The sequence below is a fragment of the Pleurodeles waltl genome, chromosome 10, assembly GCF_031143425.1.
Source record: "Pleurodeles waltl isolate 20211129_DDA chromosome 10, aPleWal1.hap1.20221129, whole genome shotgun sequence".
NCBI lineage: Eukaryota > Metazoa > Chordata > Amphibia > Caudata > Salamandridae > Pleurodeles > Pleurodeles waltl.
This window is the reverse complement of record NC_090449.1, coordinates 1,061,606,132-1,061,624,253: the sequence shown is the minus strand read 5'-3', so window position 1 is coordinate 1,061,624,253 and position 18,122 is coordinate 1,061,606,132. Positions and strand designations below refer to the sequence as shown.

General features: G+C 50.5%; 1 protein-coding gene across 4 annotated transcripts in view; it reads right to left on the bottom strand.

Annotated features, from left to right (window-relative positions):
- TBC1D5 (TBC1 domain family member 5) overlaps positions 1-18,122 on the bottom strand; it is a 1,391,198-nt gene that overhangs the window by 594,545 nt on the left and 778,531 nt on the right. For all 4 annotated transcript variants that reach the window (XM_069212078.1, XM_069212077.1, XM_069212079.1 and 1 more), the window contains one exon: positions 5,365-5,432. In XM_069212078.1, coding sequence (XP_069068179.1) covers positions 5,365-5,432 — 68 coding nt within the window. The remainder of the gene's footprint in view (positions 1-5,364; positions 5,433-18,122) is intronic.

The window sequence follows — 18,122 nt, the reverse complement described above, 5'->3', positions numbered from 1 at the left end:
TCCTATGTGTAACTTTGAGCCGTGCTGTAAAAGTAACTAGTGCTGTAACCTCCAGTTACGTACCGGGTTGCTAGGAGCTGTATCGTAATCCCTACAAGTATGCGGCTCGGAGCTGTCCTCTGTTCTCTACAGTTGAGAGGTACTGAGCTGTGCTCACACCTCTGTTAGTCTGTGTGTGGTGTTCTCTGTGTTTAGCCTTACTACAAACAGGGATCTAATCTTGACCTTATAACAAGTATGTGATTACAAGCGGTGCAGTGACCTTTGCTCCTAGAATGTGTGTTACTCTGAGCTGGAGGGACAGCTATCTCACTGAATGACAAAGCCCTTGACATGCACAAAGGAGATGAAGGGGACAGAGGGATTAAATGAAGTCCATCCAACACATATGTGTTGATATGTTTAATGTGCATGAACACTAGGACCTGTATTACACAAAATGCCTCAGGAGAACAATGGGGGTGCGTGTAGCTGTTTTGGGGCGCTTTAGTATTGCAGAAGGGGCTACAGACATTTCCATAAGCTGATTTATAATATATATCAGGCCAATGTACATTTTGTGATGATGTGAACCCAAGTGGGCGTGGCCTTATGCAAATGAGGGAGGACTCAGTCCCTGCATTTACTCCAAATTAAAGCTTGACTGCAGATGCAAAGCAGTCGCTGGGAGCTGCACTGAATGTGTGCCACATGATGCATAGTCAGTTTGAACCTTGATTGGGAAACTGTGAAAAGGGCCAGGGCCCCACCAGCCATCCCACCACAACAAAGCGGGTGTGTGAAAGTAGGTGGGGCCAGACCTTGTGCCTGCCTATGGTGCAATGCTTGCCCTCCTCGAAACTGACGCTGGGTCTGTAGAGCCAATCAGCCTTTAACCAATACATTTGGGACATGGCAATCCTTACATAATTGGGTGCACAATCCTGGTTTCTGCCAGACACAGCATCAATCAGGATTTATAAAGCACGGCTAATCACCCGTGAGTGTCCCAAGGCACGGCACTGCTAGTTGCTTTGCGGTGCTCTGTTCATTCCAGCAGCCATGTCTTGAGTCATTTTCTGAATTCCCGGAGTGACGTGGCATTCCTGAGGTGCAGGGGAAGATCATTCCAGGCTTTGGCCTCCAAGTGAGAGAAGGATTGACCTCACCTGCTGGATCGGCGATCTGGGGGTGTCTGCGAGGAAGAGGGAGGCGGATCACAGGTGTCTGGTTGGTTGGTGGAAGGCCATTCAACAGTAAATAAAGGGTCCACCGCATAGCAGATCAGGAATGTATGCACAATATGTAATAGGGACCGTGCTGTGCATTCTCTGGCCATTAAGCATTCAGGATTACAAAGAGGTATGAACTTCCACTAGTGGTGCCTTTTATGTCTGCTGTACATGTGCAGCTACCAGGGAGGTAAAGATAAGTGCCACAGCCTTTGTAGACTAAACCCTCGACGAGGTGATGGAGACTCCAGTGAAAGATTTAAACAGCAGAGGCCCAGAGCAGTAGTGTAACAGTACAGAGAAAGTAAAGATGTAGGGTCTGTGCAGGCAAGAAGAAGAAAGGCCAACTGGATGGCTCCAGTAGGCCTCATCTGCAGAAAAAGGGCAGACTAGATAGACAAGGCAGGCTTTATATGTAGGCACTGGGCAGAGAGAATGGGCCGCTTTATCTGTAGAAAGTGGGCAGTCTGGGGCAAGAAAGGTAATCTGTACGAAATGGGCTGACTGGATGGCCTGGAAGGGCTTTACCTGTAGAAGTGAGCACACTGGCTGTGCCAGGAAGGCTTTACCTGTGAGCCAGAAGGTCGACTGGATGGGCATGAAGGCTGTACCTGTAGGAAGTGAGCACATCACCTGCACCATGGAGGCTTTACTGGCAGGAAGTGGGCAGACAGGATGGGACGGAAAGGCAAACCTTTGAGCCAGAAGGCAGAATGATGGGTTGGAAGGCTTTACTTGGTGGGAAGACTGGGCGGACAAGTAAGGCTTTATCTGTAGAAAGTAAGCATACTAGCTGTGCCAGTAAGGCTTTATCTGTAGAAAGTGAGCACACTAGCTGTGCCAGCAAGGCTTATCCCAAAGTAAGTGGGCAGACCGGATGGGCCACAAAGGCTATCTTTAAGAAATGGGCAGACTAAAGGAGCCAGTAAGGCTTTATCTGTAGGAAGTGAGCACACTAACTGAGCCAGTAAGGCTTTATCTGTAGAAAGTGAGCATACTAGCTGTGCCAGTAAGGCTTTACCTGTAGGAAGTAAGCACACTAGCTGCACCAGTAAGGCTTTACCTGTAGGAAGTGAGCACACTAGCTGTGCCAGTAAGGCTTCATCGGTAGAAAGTGAGCATACTAGCTGCGCCAGTAAGGCTTTACCTGTAGGAAGTGAGCACACTAGCTGTGACAGCAAGGCTTTGTCTGTAGAAAGTGAGCATACTAGCTGCGCCAGTAAGGCTTTATCTGTAGAAAGTGAGCACACTAGCTGTACCAGTAAGGCTTTATCTGTAGAAAGTGAGCATACTAGCTGTGCCAGTAAGGCTTTACCTGTAGGAAGTAAGCACACTAGCTGCGCCAGTAAGGCTTTACCTGTAGGAAGTGAGCACACTAGCTGTGCCAGTAAGGCTTCATTGGTAGAAAGTGAGCATACTAGCTGCGCCAGTAAGGCTTTACCTGTAGGAAGTGAGCACACTAGCTGTGACAGCAAGGCTTTGTCTGTAGAATGTGAGCACACTAGCTGCGCCAGTAAGGCTTTACCCAAAGGAAGTGGGGAGACTGGATGGGCCAGGAAGACTATCTGTAAGAAATGGGCAGACTAGATGAGCCAGGAAGACCTGTCGAAAGCAGGCACAGTAGATGTGGAGGTCTCATGAAGGTGCGGACTGAAGCATCATAAGGAGCCCCCGACAAAGGGCCAGGCTGGGATAACTCACTGCTTGAACACAGGGGCATAACTTTTGGGGAGGTGTTGTATGGGGTTTGCCATTCCCAAATAAGTGCATTCTTGGCATGGTACTTGGGTCTGGGGGCCTGGATTGGGGCATGTTGTATGTGTTTCAGTTGTTCTTGTTGTGAGCTGAAAATTAAAGCATGACCTTTTATGTAAACGTGGGGAGGGAGGGAGGGAGGGAAAAACAGAGATGGACACAGATATCAATTTGGGCCTGAATTTAAAAATGTTAAACCAGATAGCCTGGGATCAATTGCTGCTTGTCCAAACAGTATGATCCTCTGAAAATATTATATTTCAGAGAGCCTCCTTTGTCTTTATGATATTATGAGCACATTTTAAATACCTGAGTTCAGGATGTGTGCTGTACATGCACCTCTTATGGTTGATTTATTAGACTAACGCCGCTTCATCAATAGTAGGACTCTACGCCATGTGCAGGGTTGACCTGACTACTGACTTGCCTCTTAGTTCACTAATAGCCTTGTCGTTGGAGGAGGGAGTCATGAATGTTTAAAAAAAAAAACTCACTTTTAATAAATGTCTGTGCAGTGATATAATCTGCTGTATCCAGGTGAAATGCTCCCCCATATTGAAGGTGCTTTTTTTGTTTGAAAAAAAATATATTTTGAAGGGATTATGGGTCCTAATTCATTTATTTTTGGTGGATGGGTAGCCACTATTGGCCTGGCAGAGGACTTTACGTCTGCCAGGCCGAGACTACTCCACCCAACACACTTATAAAAGACCACCTTGCAGGTGGTCATTTATAAAGGCAGCGGCAGGAACCGCCATCACGGCGGTTCCTGTTCATGCATTTCACTGTATATGACAGGGCTGCGTCGGAGGAACACAGCCCTGTTACAAACAGTCATCTTTATTTCTTTAAAAAAAAAAAAATTTCGAAGCAGAATTTTGTTTTTGTAAAGAAAAAAAAGTAACGCTGCCCTCGCCTTGGGAGGCTTCTGCCAAGGTGGGGACCAATTAAAATGTTTTTACTGTTTCATATTGCAAGACAAAAGACTAAAAAAATGACTACTTGGATGGCCAGCCATGGTGCCATTTCTCTGATGGTCCTCCCTCCCCTGGGTTACAAGACAGGGTAAATCAGAGTGGGGAAAGAGCAGAGTGGTCTCTGCTGTGATTAAGCCAAAGGTTCGCCAGCATCTAAATGCAGCGGGCGGACCACATTCTCGGCTGTTTATCACCAATAATAAAAGCGGGCCCTATATCATACCTTTGCATTATGTTTGTTGCCCAATATACACGCAATACCTTTTGTATATATGAACTCGGTGTCAAGCAAGACCCACGACTCAGCTCCGTTGTGGCTCACCCTATTAATTTGCGTGCATGGCCTTCTCTATTTGTGACTCAGGCTTGTACATGGGGCCATCAGTGACTTGATAAAATGATTTGTGGAAGTCGAGAATTAGCAACATGGAGCCCTGGTTCACATGCACTGGTATGACAAAATCAAATCAAATCATTAACATTTATAAAGCGCGCTACTCACCCGTGCGGGTCTCAAGGCGCTAGGGGAAAAAGGGGGGTTATCGCTGCTCGAACAGCCAGGTCTTTAGGAGTCTCCGGAAAGCGGAGTGGTCCTGGGTGGTCCTGAGGCTGGTGGGAAGGGAGTTCCAGGTCTTGGCCGCCAGGAAGGAGAAAGATCTCCCACCCGCCGTGGAGCGGAGGATGCGAGGGACAGCAGCGAGTGCGAGGCCAGAGGAGCGGAGGGGGCGGGTGGGGACGTAGAAGCTGAGGCGTCTGTTGAGGTATTCCGGTCCCTTGTCGTGGAGGGCTTTGTGTGCGCTACCATCAAGGCTTCTTGTAGCAGAGACGAAGAAGAGAGTGTGCAGTAAAAATACATTTACAATGAGTGATCCCAGGAAGGGACTCCAGGCAGTTGTGTAATATCTGACCGTAGTCATGAGTTCCAAGAGCACTACCACGCCACGGTGGGACTGACAGGGACGTAGCTTGAGCAGGGATCTCTGCGGTGCGACGCCCCTCAAATGCATTCTTGACTTGGTAGTTTGGTCTCAGGCACTGACTGAGTCGGGTCTGCTCTGCCAGTTTCTCTCATTTGAATAAATGGTTTTAACTTGTTCATTTAATTGCTCAGGGTTGCACTCCAACTTAGAATGTCTCACCCACTGTGCCACTATAGAGAAGCCCACCCAATGCAAATCAGTACTGTCCCTGTCCCTCATGGAAACAGTCCAACCCCAACATTGGCCATCCAACCCCTCCACCCTGCTGCTCACTGCTTTTTTCAGTTGGGAAATTTGAGATTCAGCCCCCCCCCTCCCCGAATCTCACTGACTATGCCACGCCCTCTAACAGTTCACTAGCCCCGCCCCAGCCCTCCGACCATCATGGAGCCGTCACCTCTCCCCTTGGGTACTTATCAGTTCCATGGTCCTACTACGTACGTTCTGGTTACATCTTGCTCGATCATTGCTCGAAGCTCTTTGTCTTGGAAGAATCTGTTCCATAAACTCTAAAATTAAAAGCAGAAAATTCAAATGTAATGACCCACCTGCAACCAGAGAATAACCGCTCAGACCGACTTGTTTATCTCAAATACACTGCGCTCCTAACACAAAGTACATTACTACTGGGGGGCACAGAGATACATGGCCACTGGGGGGCACAGAGAGACACGGCCACTGGGGGGCACAGAGAGACACGGCCACTGGGGGGCGCAGAGAGAGACATGGACACTGGGGCCAGAGAGAGACATGGACACTGGGGCCAGAGAGAGACATGGACACTGGGGCCAGAGAGAGACAGGGACACTGGGGCCAGAGAGAGACAGGGACACTGGGGCCAGAGAGAGACACGGACACTGGGACAGAGAGAGACACGGACACTGGGGCAGAGAGACACGGACACTGGGGCAGAGAGACACGGACACTGGGGCAGAGAGACACGGACACTGGGGCAGAGAGACACGGACACTGGGGCAGAGAGACACGGACACTGGGGCAGAGAGACACGGACACTGGGGCAGAGAGACACGGACACTGGGGCAGAGAGACACGGACAGTGGGGCAGAGAGACACGGACAGTGGGGCAGAGAGACACGGACAGTGGGGCAGAGAGAGACACGGACACTGGGGCCAGAGAGAGACACGGACACTGGGGCCAGAGAGACACGGACACTGGGGCCAGAGAGACACGGACACTGGGGCAGAGAGAGACACGGACACTGGGGCAGAGAGAGACACGGACACTGGGGCAGAGAGAGACACGGACACTGGGGCAGAGAGAGACACGGACACTGGGGCAGAGAGAGACACGGACACTGGGGCAGAGAGAGACACGGACACTGGGGCAGAGAGAGACACGGACACTGGGGCAGAGAGACACGGACACTGGGGCCAGAGAGACACGGACACTGGGGCCAGAGAGACACGGACACTGGGGCCAGAGAGACACGGACACTGGGGCCAGAGAGACACGGACACTGGGGCAGAGAGACACGGACACTGGGGCAGAGAGACACGGACACTGGGGCAGAGAGAGACACGGACACTGGGGCAGAGAGAGACACGGACACTGGGGCAGAGAGAGACACGGACACTGGGGCAGAGAGAGACACGGACACTGGGGCAGAGAGACACGGACACTGGGGCAGAGAGACACGGACACTGGAGCCAGAGAAACCGACATTAGGACGGAGGGGGACACAGAGATATGGACACAGACAGAGAGAGGTGGACACTGGGGCAGGGGGACAGACTTCAGGGCTGGGAGACACTGAGACATGGTCACTAGCACAGAGACAGACAGTGGGGCAGAGAGACATGGACACTGGGGCAGAGAGACAGACATTAGGGCTGGGCGGGCACAGAGAGACATGGCCAGTGGAGCAGGGAGACTGTATTTTTAAGCCGGGTAATACTAAAGTGTTTTTACATTGTTTAAAATGGCAGACATGCGATACAATGTGCTATAAGCAACAAATGATTGTTAACAGTGGATGTATCTTCAGGCAGCATTCATATATTCATTTAGATCACTGATATAGCGCTTCCGGACTCACAGCTGATTTAGTGCTTCACATGGGACATCAGATTGGAGACTACATTCGAATAAAAAGTTAACATGGAATCCAACAGGTAGGTCGGGAGCAGCGAGAGACACACTCCCTCACACACTCCCTCACGACAGGCCCTCATTATGACCCTGGTGGTCTTGAGACCGCCAGGCTTAATATGGCGGTATCACCGCCCACAGGCTGGCGGTGAAGATCACCACATTATGAGTGCATCTCCGACTCGGCGGTCCACAGAGGACCGACGGCAGTATTATGAGCTGGCCTACCACCATTGTTTCCGTGGCGGTAGCACCGCCACGAAAACCATGGCGGTAGGGCTACAGGTGCCAGGGAATTCCTTCCCTGTCACCGGTAGATGGCTCCCTCCACAACAAGCACCTGACCCCCCTACAGTCACAGCATCCTCCAGCACCCTACTTACATGACACCTCCCACCCCCCCTACAGTCACAGCACCCCTCCACCCCCTCTACAGTCACAGCACCCCACCCCTCCTCCCCACATACATGCACGCAGACACCCACACACCCAATTATCTACACTTCCATTCACACATTCACTCACACATCCAAAGAACATCCATTCACACATTCACTCACACATCCAAACTCACACGCATACACACTGACTAGCAGACATTCACTCACTACAACATTCATATACGCATTCACTCACACGCATACATCACAACACTTAGAGTCACATTCTCACACGCACATTAATTCATACACACAACACCCCCCACCCTCTGACCCCCCTCCCATGTCGGACGCCTGACTTACCTTGTCCGGCGAGGAGGTCATCCGGCAGGGAACAGGAAGGGGCGCTGCTACCGCCGGCAGCACCCAGCCAGCAGAACACCGCCAGGCCGTATTAATGGTCATTACATGGCTGGGGGTGTCCTACTGGCGGGGCGGTGCAGGTGGTAGCCACACCAGAGCGCCACCGCCCACCAGCATGGCTACTGCTGGATAGCCACTCTAAATGTGGCGGAAATCCAGCAGCAACCATATTGGGGCGGGCGGAAGACCACCAGAACTGGTGGTATTCTGACACCTGTGGTTTTGGCGGTCTTGCTCAGAGACCACCAAAGTCATAATGAGGGCCATAGTAATATAACACCACCCCAGTTTGGACCTGGCCATATGCAAATCAGTCTTGACCCTGTTCCCCTTGAGAACAGTCCAGCCCCAAATGCCATGCTGTAGGAAAGTACCATCTTGCCTGGCATGTTACCCCCATTTTTCACTGTATATATGTTGTTTTAGTTGTATGTGTCACTGGGACCCTGCCAGCCAGGGCCCCAGTGCTCATAAGTGTGCCCTGAATGTGTTACCTGTGTTATGACTAACTGTCTCACTGAGGCGCTGCTATCCAGAACCTCAGTGGTTATGCTCTCTCATTTCTTTCCAAATTGTCACTAACAGGCTAGTGACCAATTTCACCAATTTACATTGGCATACTGGAACACCCTTATAATTCCCTAGTATATGGTACTGAGGTACCCAGGGTATTGGGGTTCCAAGAGATCCCTATGAGCTGCAGCAGTTCTTTTGCCACCCATAGGGAACTCTGACAATTCTTACACAGGCCTGCCACTGCAGCCTGAGTGAAATAACGTCCACGTTATTTCACAGCCATTTTACACTGCACTTAAGTAACTTATAAGTCACCTATATGTCTAACCTTTAACTGGTAAAGGTTGGGTGCTAAGTTACTTAGTGTGTGGGCACCCTGGCACTAGCCAAGGTGCCCCCACATTGTTCACTGCCAATTCCCCGGACTTTGTGAGTGCGGGGACACCATTACACACGTGCACTACATATAGGTCACTACCTATGTGTAGCTTCACAATGGTAACTCCGAATATGGCCATGTAACATGTCTAAGATCATGGAATTGCCCCCTCTATGCCATCCTGGCATTGTTGGCACAATCCCATGATCCCACGGGTCTCTAGCACAGACCCGGGTACTGCCAAACTGCCTTTTCAAGGGTTTCACTGCAGCTGCTGCCAACCCCTCAGACAGGTTTCTGCCCTCCTGGGGTCCAGCCAGGCTTGGCCCAGGAAGGCAGAACAAAGGACTTCCTCTGAGAGAGGGTGTTACACCCTCTCCCTTTGGAATAAGGTGTTAAGGCAGGGGAGGAGTAGCCTCCCCCAGCCTCTGGAAATGCTTTCATGGGCACAGATGGTGCCCATTTCTGCATAAGCCAGTCTACACCGGTTCAGGGACCCCTCAGCCCTGCTCTGGCGCGAAACTGGACAAAGGAAAGGGGAGTGACCACTCCCCTGACCTGCACCTCCCCTGGGAGGTGCCCAGAGCTCCTCCAGTGTGCTCCAGACCTCTGCCATCTTGGAAACAGAGGTGCTGCTGGCACACTGGACTGCTCTGAGTGGCCAGGGCCAGCAGGTGACGTCAGAGACTCCTTCTGATAGGCTCCTTCAGGTGTTGCTAGCCTATCTTCTCTCCTGAGTAGCCAAACCCTCTTTTCTGGCTATTTAGGGTCTCTGCTTTGGGGATTTCCTTAGATAACGAATGCAAGAGCTCATCCGAGTTCCTCTGCATCTCTCTCTTCACCTTCTGCCAACGAATCGACTGCTGACCGCGCTGGAAGCCTGCAAAACTGCAACAAAGTAGCGAAGACGACTACTGCAACTCTGTAACGCTGATCCTGCCGCCTTCTCAACTGTTTCCTGGTGGTGCATGCTGTGGGGGTAGTCTGCCTCCTCTCTGCACTAGAAGCTCCGATGAAATCTCCTGTGGGTCGACGCAATCGTCCCCCTGCAACCGCAGGCACCAAAAAACTGCATCACCGGTCCTCTGGGTCTCCTCTCAGCACGACGAGCGAGGTCCCTTGAATCCAGCAACTCTCTCCAAGTGACTCCCACAGTCCAGTGACTCTTCAGTCCAAGTTTGGTGGAGGTAAGTCCTTGCCTCCCCACGCCAGACTGCATTGCTGGGAACTGCGTGTTTTGCAGCTACTCCGGCTCCTGTGCACTTTCCGAGGGAATCCTTTGTGCACAGCCAAGCCTGGGTCCACGGCACTCTAACCTGCATTGCACGACCTCCTGAGTTGTCCTCCGGCGGCGTGGGACTCCTTTGTGCAACTTCGGGTGAGCACCGTTTCACTCCACTTCGTAGTGCCTGTTCCGGCACTTCTGCGGGTGCTGCCTGCTTCTGAGAGGGCTCCTTGTCTTGCTGGGCACCCCTCTGTCCCCTGATGCAATTGGCGACATCCTGGTCCCTCCTGGGCCACAGCAGCACTCAAAAACCCCAACCGCGAGCTTTGCAGCTAGCAAGGCTTGTTTACGGTCTTTCCGCAGGAAAACACTTCTGCAAGACTCTCCACGGCGTGGGACATCTATCCTCCAAAGGGGAAGTTTCTAGCCCTTGTCGTTCTTGCAGAATCCTCAGCTTCTACTGTCCAGTAGCAGCTTCTTTGCAGCCACAGCTGGCATTTCATGGGCATCTGCCCACTCCCGACCTGATCGTGACTTTTGGACTTGGTCCCCTTGTTCCACAGGTACCCTCGTCTGGAAATCCATCGTTGTTGCATTGCTGGTTTTGGTCTTTCCTGCAGAATTCCCCTATCACGACTTCTGTGCTCTTTGGGGAACTTTAGTGCACTTTGCACTCACTTTTCAGGGTCTTGGGGTGGGCTATTTTTCTAACCCTCACTGTTTTCTTACAGTCCCAGCGACCCTCTACAAGGTCACATAGGTTTGGGGTCCATTCGTGGTTCGCATTCCACTTTTGGAGTATATGGTTTGTGTTGCCCCTATCCCTATGTGCCCCCATTGCATCCTATTGTAACTATACATTGTTTGCACTGTTTTCTAATACTATACTGCATATTTTTGGTATTGTGTACATATATCTTGTGTATATTTGCTATCCTCATACTGAGGGTACTCACTGAGATACTTTGGCATATTGTCATAAAAATAAAGTACCTTTATTTTTAGTATATCTGTGTATTGTGTTTTCTTATGAGATTGTGCATATGACACTAGTGGTACTGTAGGAGCTTCACTTGTTTCCTAGTTCAGCCTAAGCTGCTCTGCTAAGCTACCATTATCTATCAGCCTATGCTGCTAGACACCCTATACACTAATAAGGGATACCTGGGCCTGGTGCAAGGCGTAAGTACCCCTTGGTACTCACTACAAGCCAGTCCAGCCTCCTACACATGCCATGGGGAACAGGGTCAAGACTGATTTGCATATGGCTGGGTCCAAACGGGAATTGCATGGTGAGCAATAAAACTGACGGATTAAACCCAGATCTGTGACTGGGGGGAATGTTTGATTTGGTCTACATTCCGTCCATCAACTGTTCTTTTTGTATTCTTAGGTGCTTTGGGCACAAGGCCACACCCCCTCCAAGGCCCCACCCCCCACCTCATGGTGAGATTTTTGGTCTAGCTGGCAGGTCTGATGTTATACTAAATAAGACCCCAAAAAGAAACAAAAAGAATTTCAAAAGTGAAAGAGAAAAAAAATCTAATTAGTAACAAAAGAGCAATCTCATTCAACAAACACTTATTTTCATTAAGTAGGTATTGTGCTTGTTTTTCAGTGATAATTTGTAACACAACAGCGCCTTTACCACAATCACTCACACACTATTTATGCTAACCACACAACAAGCCTAACCTGCTATGTACTTCTACTGTCATGTTGTACAACGCATCTCGTCGAACTGTTAAGGCAGCTACATAAATCAAACCATCCTTTAACCAAAGTGCCGCCATCTTGCACTCATCCGCCTCACCAGTTCATCCGGTCTTTGCGTCGAAGGCTGTAAAAAGCACTTCTCAATAGAAGAGTTGTACAACGAAGGGGGGGGGAAGTCAATAAATCAAGCATTTTTAGGTGTCGCCTACCAAACTGCAAGCTGTCTGGTTGTGATAAATCTATTATGAACTTTACAGTGGGCTTACAGCCCGCCCGCTGCTTACCACTGGTTGGGTTGGCTTTGCTGTCACTCATCTGCTTGCTTTTAGTACAATCTCTTGTCTTCCTCTACTTGTGTTTCCCCTCCACTGGAACATATCCTCTTTACTCTTCTTTTGAGTGCCTCACTTGTATACTTCCACCACTCATATTTAGGGAACTACTTTTTTTTTTTTTTCTCAGCACTCCATGACAGTGCATATGTTTTCTAGATATTTCCTTCCTCTGCTGCTTGCAACCTTCAAATATTACCCTTCCCTTCCCAGCATGTCTGTAAACGCACAGCTATAGGATATGTTTACTGGGGTATAGCTAAAGGGCAGACTTTAAGGGTTGTTTTTGTTTTATCTCCTGCATTCCACATACTGCAATAAAGCAGAAGCCTCGGCACTCAAATGGTTTTAAGGTACTGGGGCAAGGGCCATCCGCTGCACTCTTTCAGCAGTCCTTTGAGGCGGGCTGCACTCTTTCAGCAGTCCTTTGAGGCGGGCTGCACTCTTTCAGCAGTCCTTTGAGGCGGACGGTGTATATATGATGACACTTTACCTGGAGACCCATAAATCTCCCTGGACAACTGTACATGACCAAATGGCTGAATCCTATTAGGCCTAGGCTAACATTTCCCTTTACATTCTCACACTACTTTAGTCTTTTTAAATTTTGTTCAGAGTTTTCTGAGGAAAAGTATTTGAAAAATAAACCACGCAATTTAAAAAGACTGAGAACATTGAATTAAATGTACAGTTTTCAGACACCATAAGATATGTTTACTTTTCCTCCAATTTTTTGCAATGTTTCTGACATTTTTTCAATACTTTACATAGAAACCATGGCAAAGCTAACAGCTCTGCACTTGCATTTTATAGGTGAGACCTACTTGCTTTACCAGGTTATTAGGTTTTGCCTCTATAATGCCATGTAGTTGCTCACTAAGATGAAATCTTAAAGGCTACCAAAAAAGGTTCTCTGCCCATGTAGAAGAAACTTCCTTCTGCATAGTAAAGAGCTCCACATCTCCGCACTGCAAAGACAAAAAAAGGAGAATCTTTCTGCCAGCCGCAAGGGTCTAGTGCCTGGAGTGGGCCTGGATGAACGCCTCCTCGGCCCCAGACATCGCCATAGCCATTCTGGATGGCTACAAGATCACCCGCAGGGATCGCAGCAACGGAGTCGGAGGCGGAATTGCCATCGTCCACAAGAACACCATCAGGGTCACTACCTATACCGACAACACCCTCAGCACCGCCGAACACCTGCACTTCCAGATCCACACCAACACCAACACCACCCTCAGAGGAACCCTCATCTACAGACCCCCCAGACCTCGGCCTCAGTTCTGCGACTCCATCGCCGATCTTGTCAGCAGGCACGCCCTAGCCTCCGCCGACCTGAACTTTCACCTTGAGAATAACAACGACCCCATCACCACCACCCTAATCGACAACCTTGCCACCCTCGGACTCAGACAACTCATCACTACCCCAACACACTCCGCTGGCCACACGCTGGACCCCGTCTTCTCCGCTAGCCCCCACGTCACCTTCTGCCACACCACCGAACTCCCATGGACCGACTACCGCTACATCCATTTCACCTTCCAGAAACCCACCATGCACCACCGCACCCAACAGATCCCCCGCCGCAACTGGAGCAAACTCAGCCAAGACCAGCTGAACACCAGTCTCACCCGAAAACTACCCACCGAACCCACCAATCCCGACCTCGCAGCCTGCAACCTCTGGCGCTGGATTGACGACTGTGCCAACACTCTCGCCCCGCTCAATAAACCTTCCAACAGAGGTGCCAATAAGAGAGCCAGCTGGTTCACCTCAGACCTTCAAACCACCAAGCAAACCTGTCGGAAACTGGAGAGAAAGTGGCTTCTCGAACAGACTCCGGACAACCATGCCGCCTCCAAGAACGCCATCCGCAATCACCATCACCTCATCAGATCTGCCAAGAAAACCTCCTTCAAAGACCGCCTGGACAACAACGCACACAACAGCAGGGAGCTCTTCAACATCGTGAATGAACTCTCCAACCCCAGCTCCAGCACAAACAACATCCCACCTTCACAAGACCTGTGCAACTGCCTCGCCACTTTCTTCCACCACAAAATCACAGACATCCATGACAGCTTCGACAGCCAGACCACCCGCCAATTACCGACTCCTCAGACTCTCCACCCACTTTCAACTATGACCCCCTGCTCGTCTAGGCCAACGTGAACGAAGAAGACACAATCAAAACCACGGGCTCCATCCACTCAGGATCTCCTTCAGACCCATGCCCGCACCACATCTTTAACAAAGCAAGGGCCACCATCACACCCCACCTCTGCAAAGTCATCAACAGCTCCTTCGAGACCGCGACCTACCCCTAGAGCTGGAAGTATGCTGAGATCAAACCCCTACTCAAGAAACCCATGGCGGACCCGAGAGACCTCAAGAACTCTGCCCCATCTCCCTGCTCCCATTCCCGGCCAAGGTCATCGAGATCGTCAACAGACAACTGACCCACTACCTCGAAGAAAACAACATCCTGGACCCATCCCAGTCAGGGTTCCGCAGCAACCACAGTACGGACACCGCCCTCATCGCCGCCACCGACGACATAAGGGCCCTGCTTGACAACGGCAAAACTGCAGCCCTCATCCTCCTGCACCTCTCGGCGACCTTCGACACCATCTGCCACCGCATCCTACGCACACGCCTCCACAACGCAGGAATCCGGGACAAAGCTCTGGAGTGGGCCACCACCTTCCTCTCTGGTGGAACCCAGAGCGTCCGCTTCCCCTTTTCCACTCCCAAGCCTCCAAGATCATCTGCGGCATTCCCAAAGGTTCGTCCCTCAGCCCTACACTTTCCAACGTCTACATGGCCAGCTCGCCCACGTCGCCCGGCTGCACAACCTCAACATAATCTCCTACACCGACGACACCCACCTGATCCTCTCCCTCTCCAAGGACCCCCTCACCGCCAAATCCAACCTCCACAAAGGAATGAAGGTCGTCACCAAATAGATGAGGAACAGAAAACTGAATCTGAACTCAGATAAGACGGAGGTCCTCATCTTCGGCGCCAACCCCTCAGCCTGGGATGACTCCTGGTGGCCGACCGCTCTGGGAGCAGCCCCAACACCCACCAACCACGCACGCAACCTGGGCATCATCCTCGACTCAACACTCTCCATGACCAAGCAAGTGAGGGCCGTCTCCTCAACCTGCTTCAACACCCTCCGCATGCTCCGCAAATCTACAGATGGATCCTCACATATAGAAGAAGAACAGTCACCCAAGCCCTCGTCAGCAGCAAACTTGACTACGGATACACCCTCTACGCAGGAGCCCTGGCCAAACTCCTGAAACGACTCAACGCATACAAAACACCTCTGCATGCCTGATCCTTGATGCCCACAGCCACATCACACCCCTTCTGAGAGACCTACACTGGCTCCCCGTCAACAAAAGGATAACCTTCAAGCTCCTCACTCACGCACACAAGGTGCTCCACAATACCGGTCCAGCCTACCTCAACAGCCGACCTCACCCTTGCCACCGTCCCCTGCATCCGAAGAGCGACTGCCGGAGGTAGATCCTTCTCCCACCTCGCCGCCAAGACCTGGAACACCCTTCCCTTGCCCATACGATAGACCAAAGACCTACTGACTTTCAGGAAGCGGCTCAAAACATGGCTATTTGAGCAGTAGCAGCACCCCCCCACCCCCCCACTCAGCGCCTTGAGACCCTCACGGGTGGTAGTGCGCTCTACAAATACACTGAATGATTGATTGATTGAGATACCCACTCCCACCTGCTTAGGAAACAGGCCTGCAGTCTGTGTGGGAAAGACATAAGCGGAGCAGCAGGAAAGAAGGACGCAGCCTGGCTGGGAGCGCAGATCTGGAGCGGTTGCTAGCTGTGTGAGGTAAAGGAGCAGCGGCAGCCCCTAGCAGCACCCAGTGCTTAATTTGTGCTTGTTGTTTCCAGTGAAGAGCACCGGCACTTATTTTTGAGGGTTAGAGCTTATTCTTCTGCCTCAAGCATTTGCTGCGAGCAAAAGAAACATATGGGAAAGACAGGAAGAGAAAAACGAAAAAGCGTCACAAAGGTAGAAAGCAGAAAGCTGCAAGAGTGAGCTGGAGGGGCAGGGAGTGGCTGTAAATGGTTTGAAGAGGCTCGAGATGGCTTCAGGATTACGCTGCCTCAGTGTTCCGTGCTTGCAAATTAATTGCAGCAGCCACATGTTTAAGAGGAGGACTTTGAGCACCAGCAAGTTTTTATTTACAAATTAAGCACTAGCAGTGCCCCGATATGTGACGGCAGTGGTAAGCAAAAGGTAAGTATGATTTAAAAAACAAAACAAAACGTGTGTGTGCACCTACATCACAGTTTATCTGTGTATGTACGTTTGTCTTTATATGCCTGCACAAGGAGTGTGTTATGCCCACCATAATAAAGTGCTAGTTTTAGTATACTGGTGGTAATTGCAGTCCATCTATGGGCATCACTAGGATGATGCCTATTGCCTGTGCTGATAAAATGCTGGCTCTGATTCAATGGTGGTAATTCCTGTCACCCTGTGGCCATCTGCAGGATTATGCCCGCTGTGCCCCCAATGGCAAGATGCTGCCACTTGCATAATGATGGAAGGCAGAATGGTGATAATTATCATACGGGGAATCCATTACACCATGGTGGCAACTACTGACAAACTGAGGGGGGTCTATGAAACTGACCCAGCTCTAGTGCTGGCCCTTGCGTTATGGAGGTAACCTAGGACATACTGAGGCATGCAAGCCATGATACTGCCCAATGTGCCATGATGCTGGCCCAGCTTAATTATGGTAATTCCAGGCAGACTGTGGGCAGTCATGCCAGGATGGCACCAAAACACCAATGCATATAATTCTGAATACATTACATTTTATGCGGGCACAGAGGAGAGAGGAGCCACTGCCAGTGAACATGTTACGTGCTGGGAAGCGTACAGGTTTGGCCAACCTACCCTCAAAAACCTCAAATGTGTCTCTGTCTATGCCCATACCGTGTAGAAACTGTTGGGAAAGGCAAATGTGCTGCATTTGTAAATGCTTGTTTAAAATGCCACATCTGATCACAATTTAGCTCATTCCAATGTGAGTATATAAGAAAAAATGAAACGGGTGAGGTCAAGTTATGTGTTCAGTTTGTCGCATTGTGTTCATGTGAGGGGACGGGGATGGAGCCTGGTATTAGGATACATTAGCAGATCTGGATAGCTTCAGACTCAAGCAGATCAAATCTATTCACAGCCAGGATGAGTTCCTCGGACAGTGCAGACGGAAGCTGCTGAAATCTCTCTATAGCAGGGCGAGAAGGACGAGTCTGCAGCGGGTGGAGGTGGGAGGAACATACACGAACCTTGCCTTGAAGGCTCACCTGGCCGTCTCTCACTGTACATTACAGAGACCTATTTAAACATTTAAGAACCATTAGGCACTGGAACCAGCGAGGCCCCCGCTCACATTTTTACCATTGTAGAGACTGTCTTGTCAGGCTGAGCAAAGGTCAGCCTGCAGGCACTTCTTGTTTAGGTCAGGCAGCCAGACACTGTACATGCACCAAATGTGGAACCTGTCTGAGCTGAATTTTGCCAGTCATGGCCTGGTGGGCGTGATCTCCTCAGCCTGGCAATACGCCTTGAGGACCTCCCTCGCATGTCAAGTGGGAGCGTCATTGATAGCCTGAGACGTGGCCCCTGTTTTAAGCCTTGAAGTGCCCAGGGCTGAGTGTCTATCAGGGACACCTCATCCCACAGTGGGGTGGGGTCAGTAGTCACACGACCCCATCCCACCCACAACAAACGTGGGAGTGCCGCCTTCTCTCATTGGCTGAGGGGTCAGCAGTCCCAACCCTTCTGGAGTCACAATGCCTCCCTCCCAAGATGCTGCGGCAGTTTTGTTCTTTAATGTTTGGTGTGTGCATTTGTATGCATGCATGAATGTATGAATGTATGTGGGTGTGTGCATGTGAATACATGGGCGTGAGGTGTGCTCCCCCGTACTAATTACCAGCCACCACTGGATGAAACCCAATCATTTTCAAGTGAGGTACCCCCTAGGACATTTCTATTGACTGGTTTTGTGTCATCCACCAATATAGGCAGCTTGCTACTGGTAATTCACAGAAAT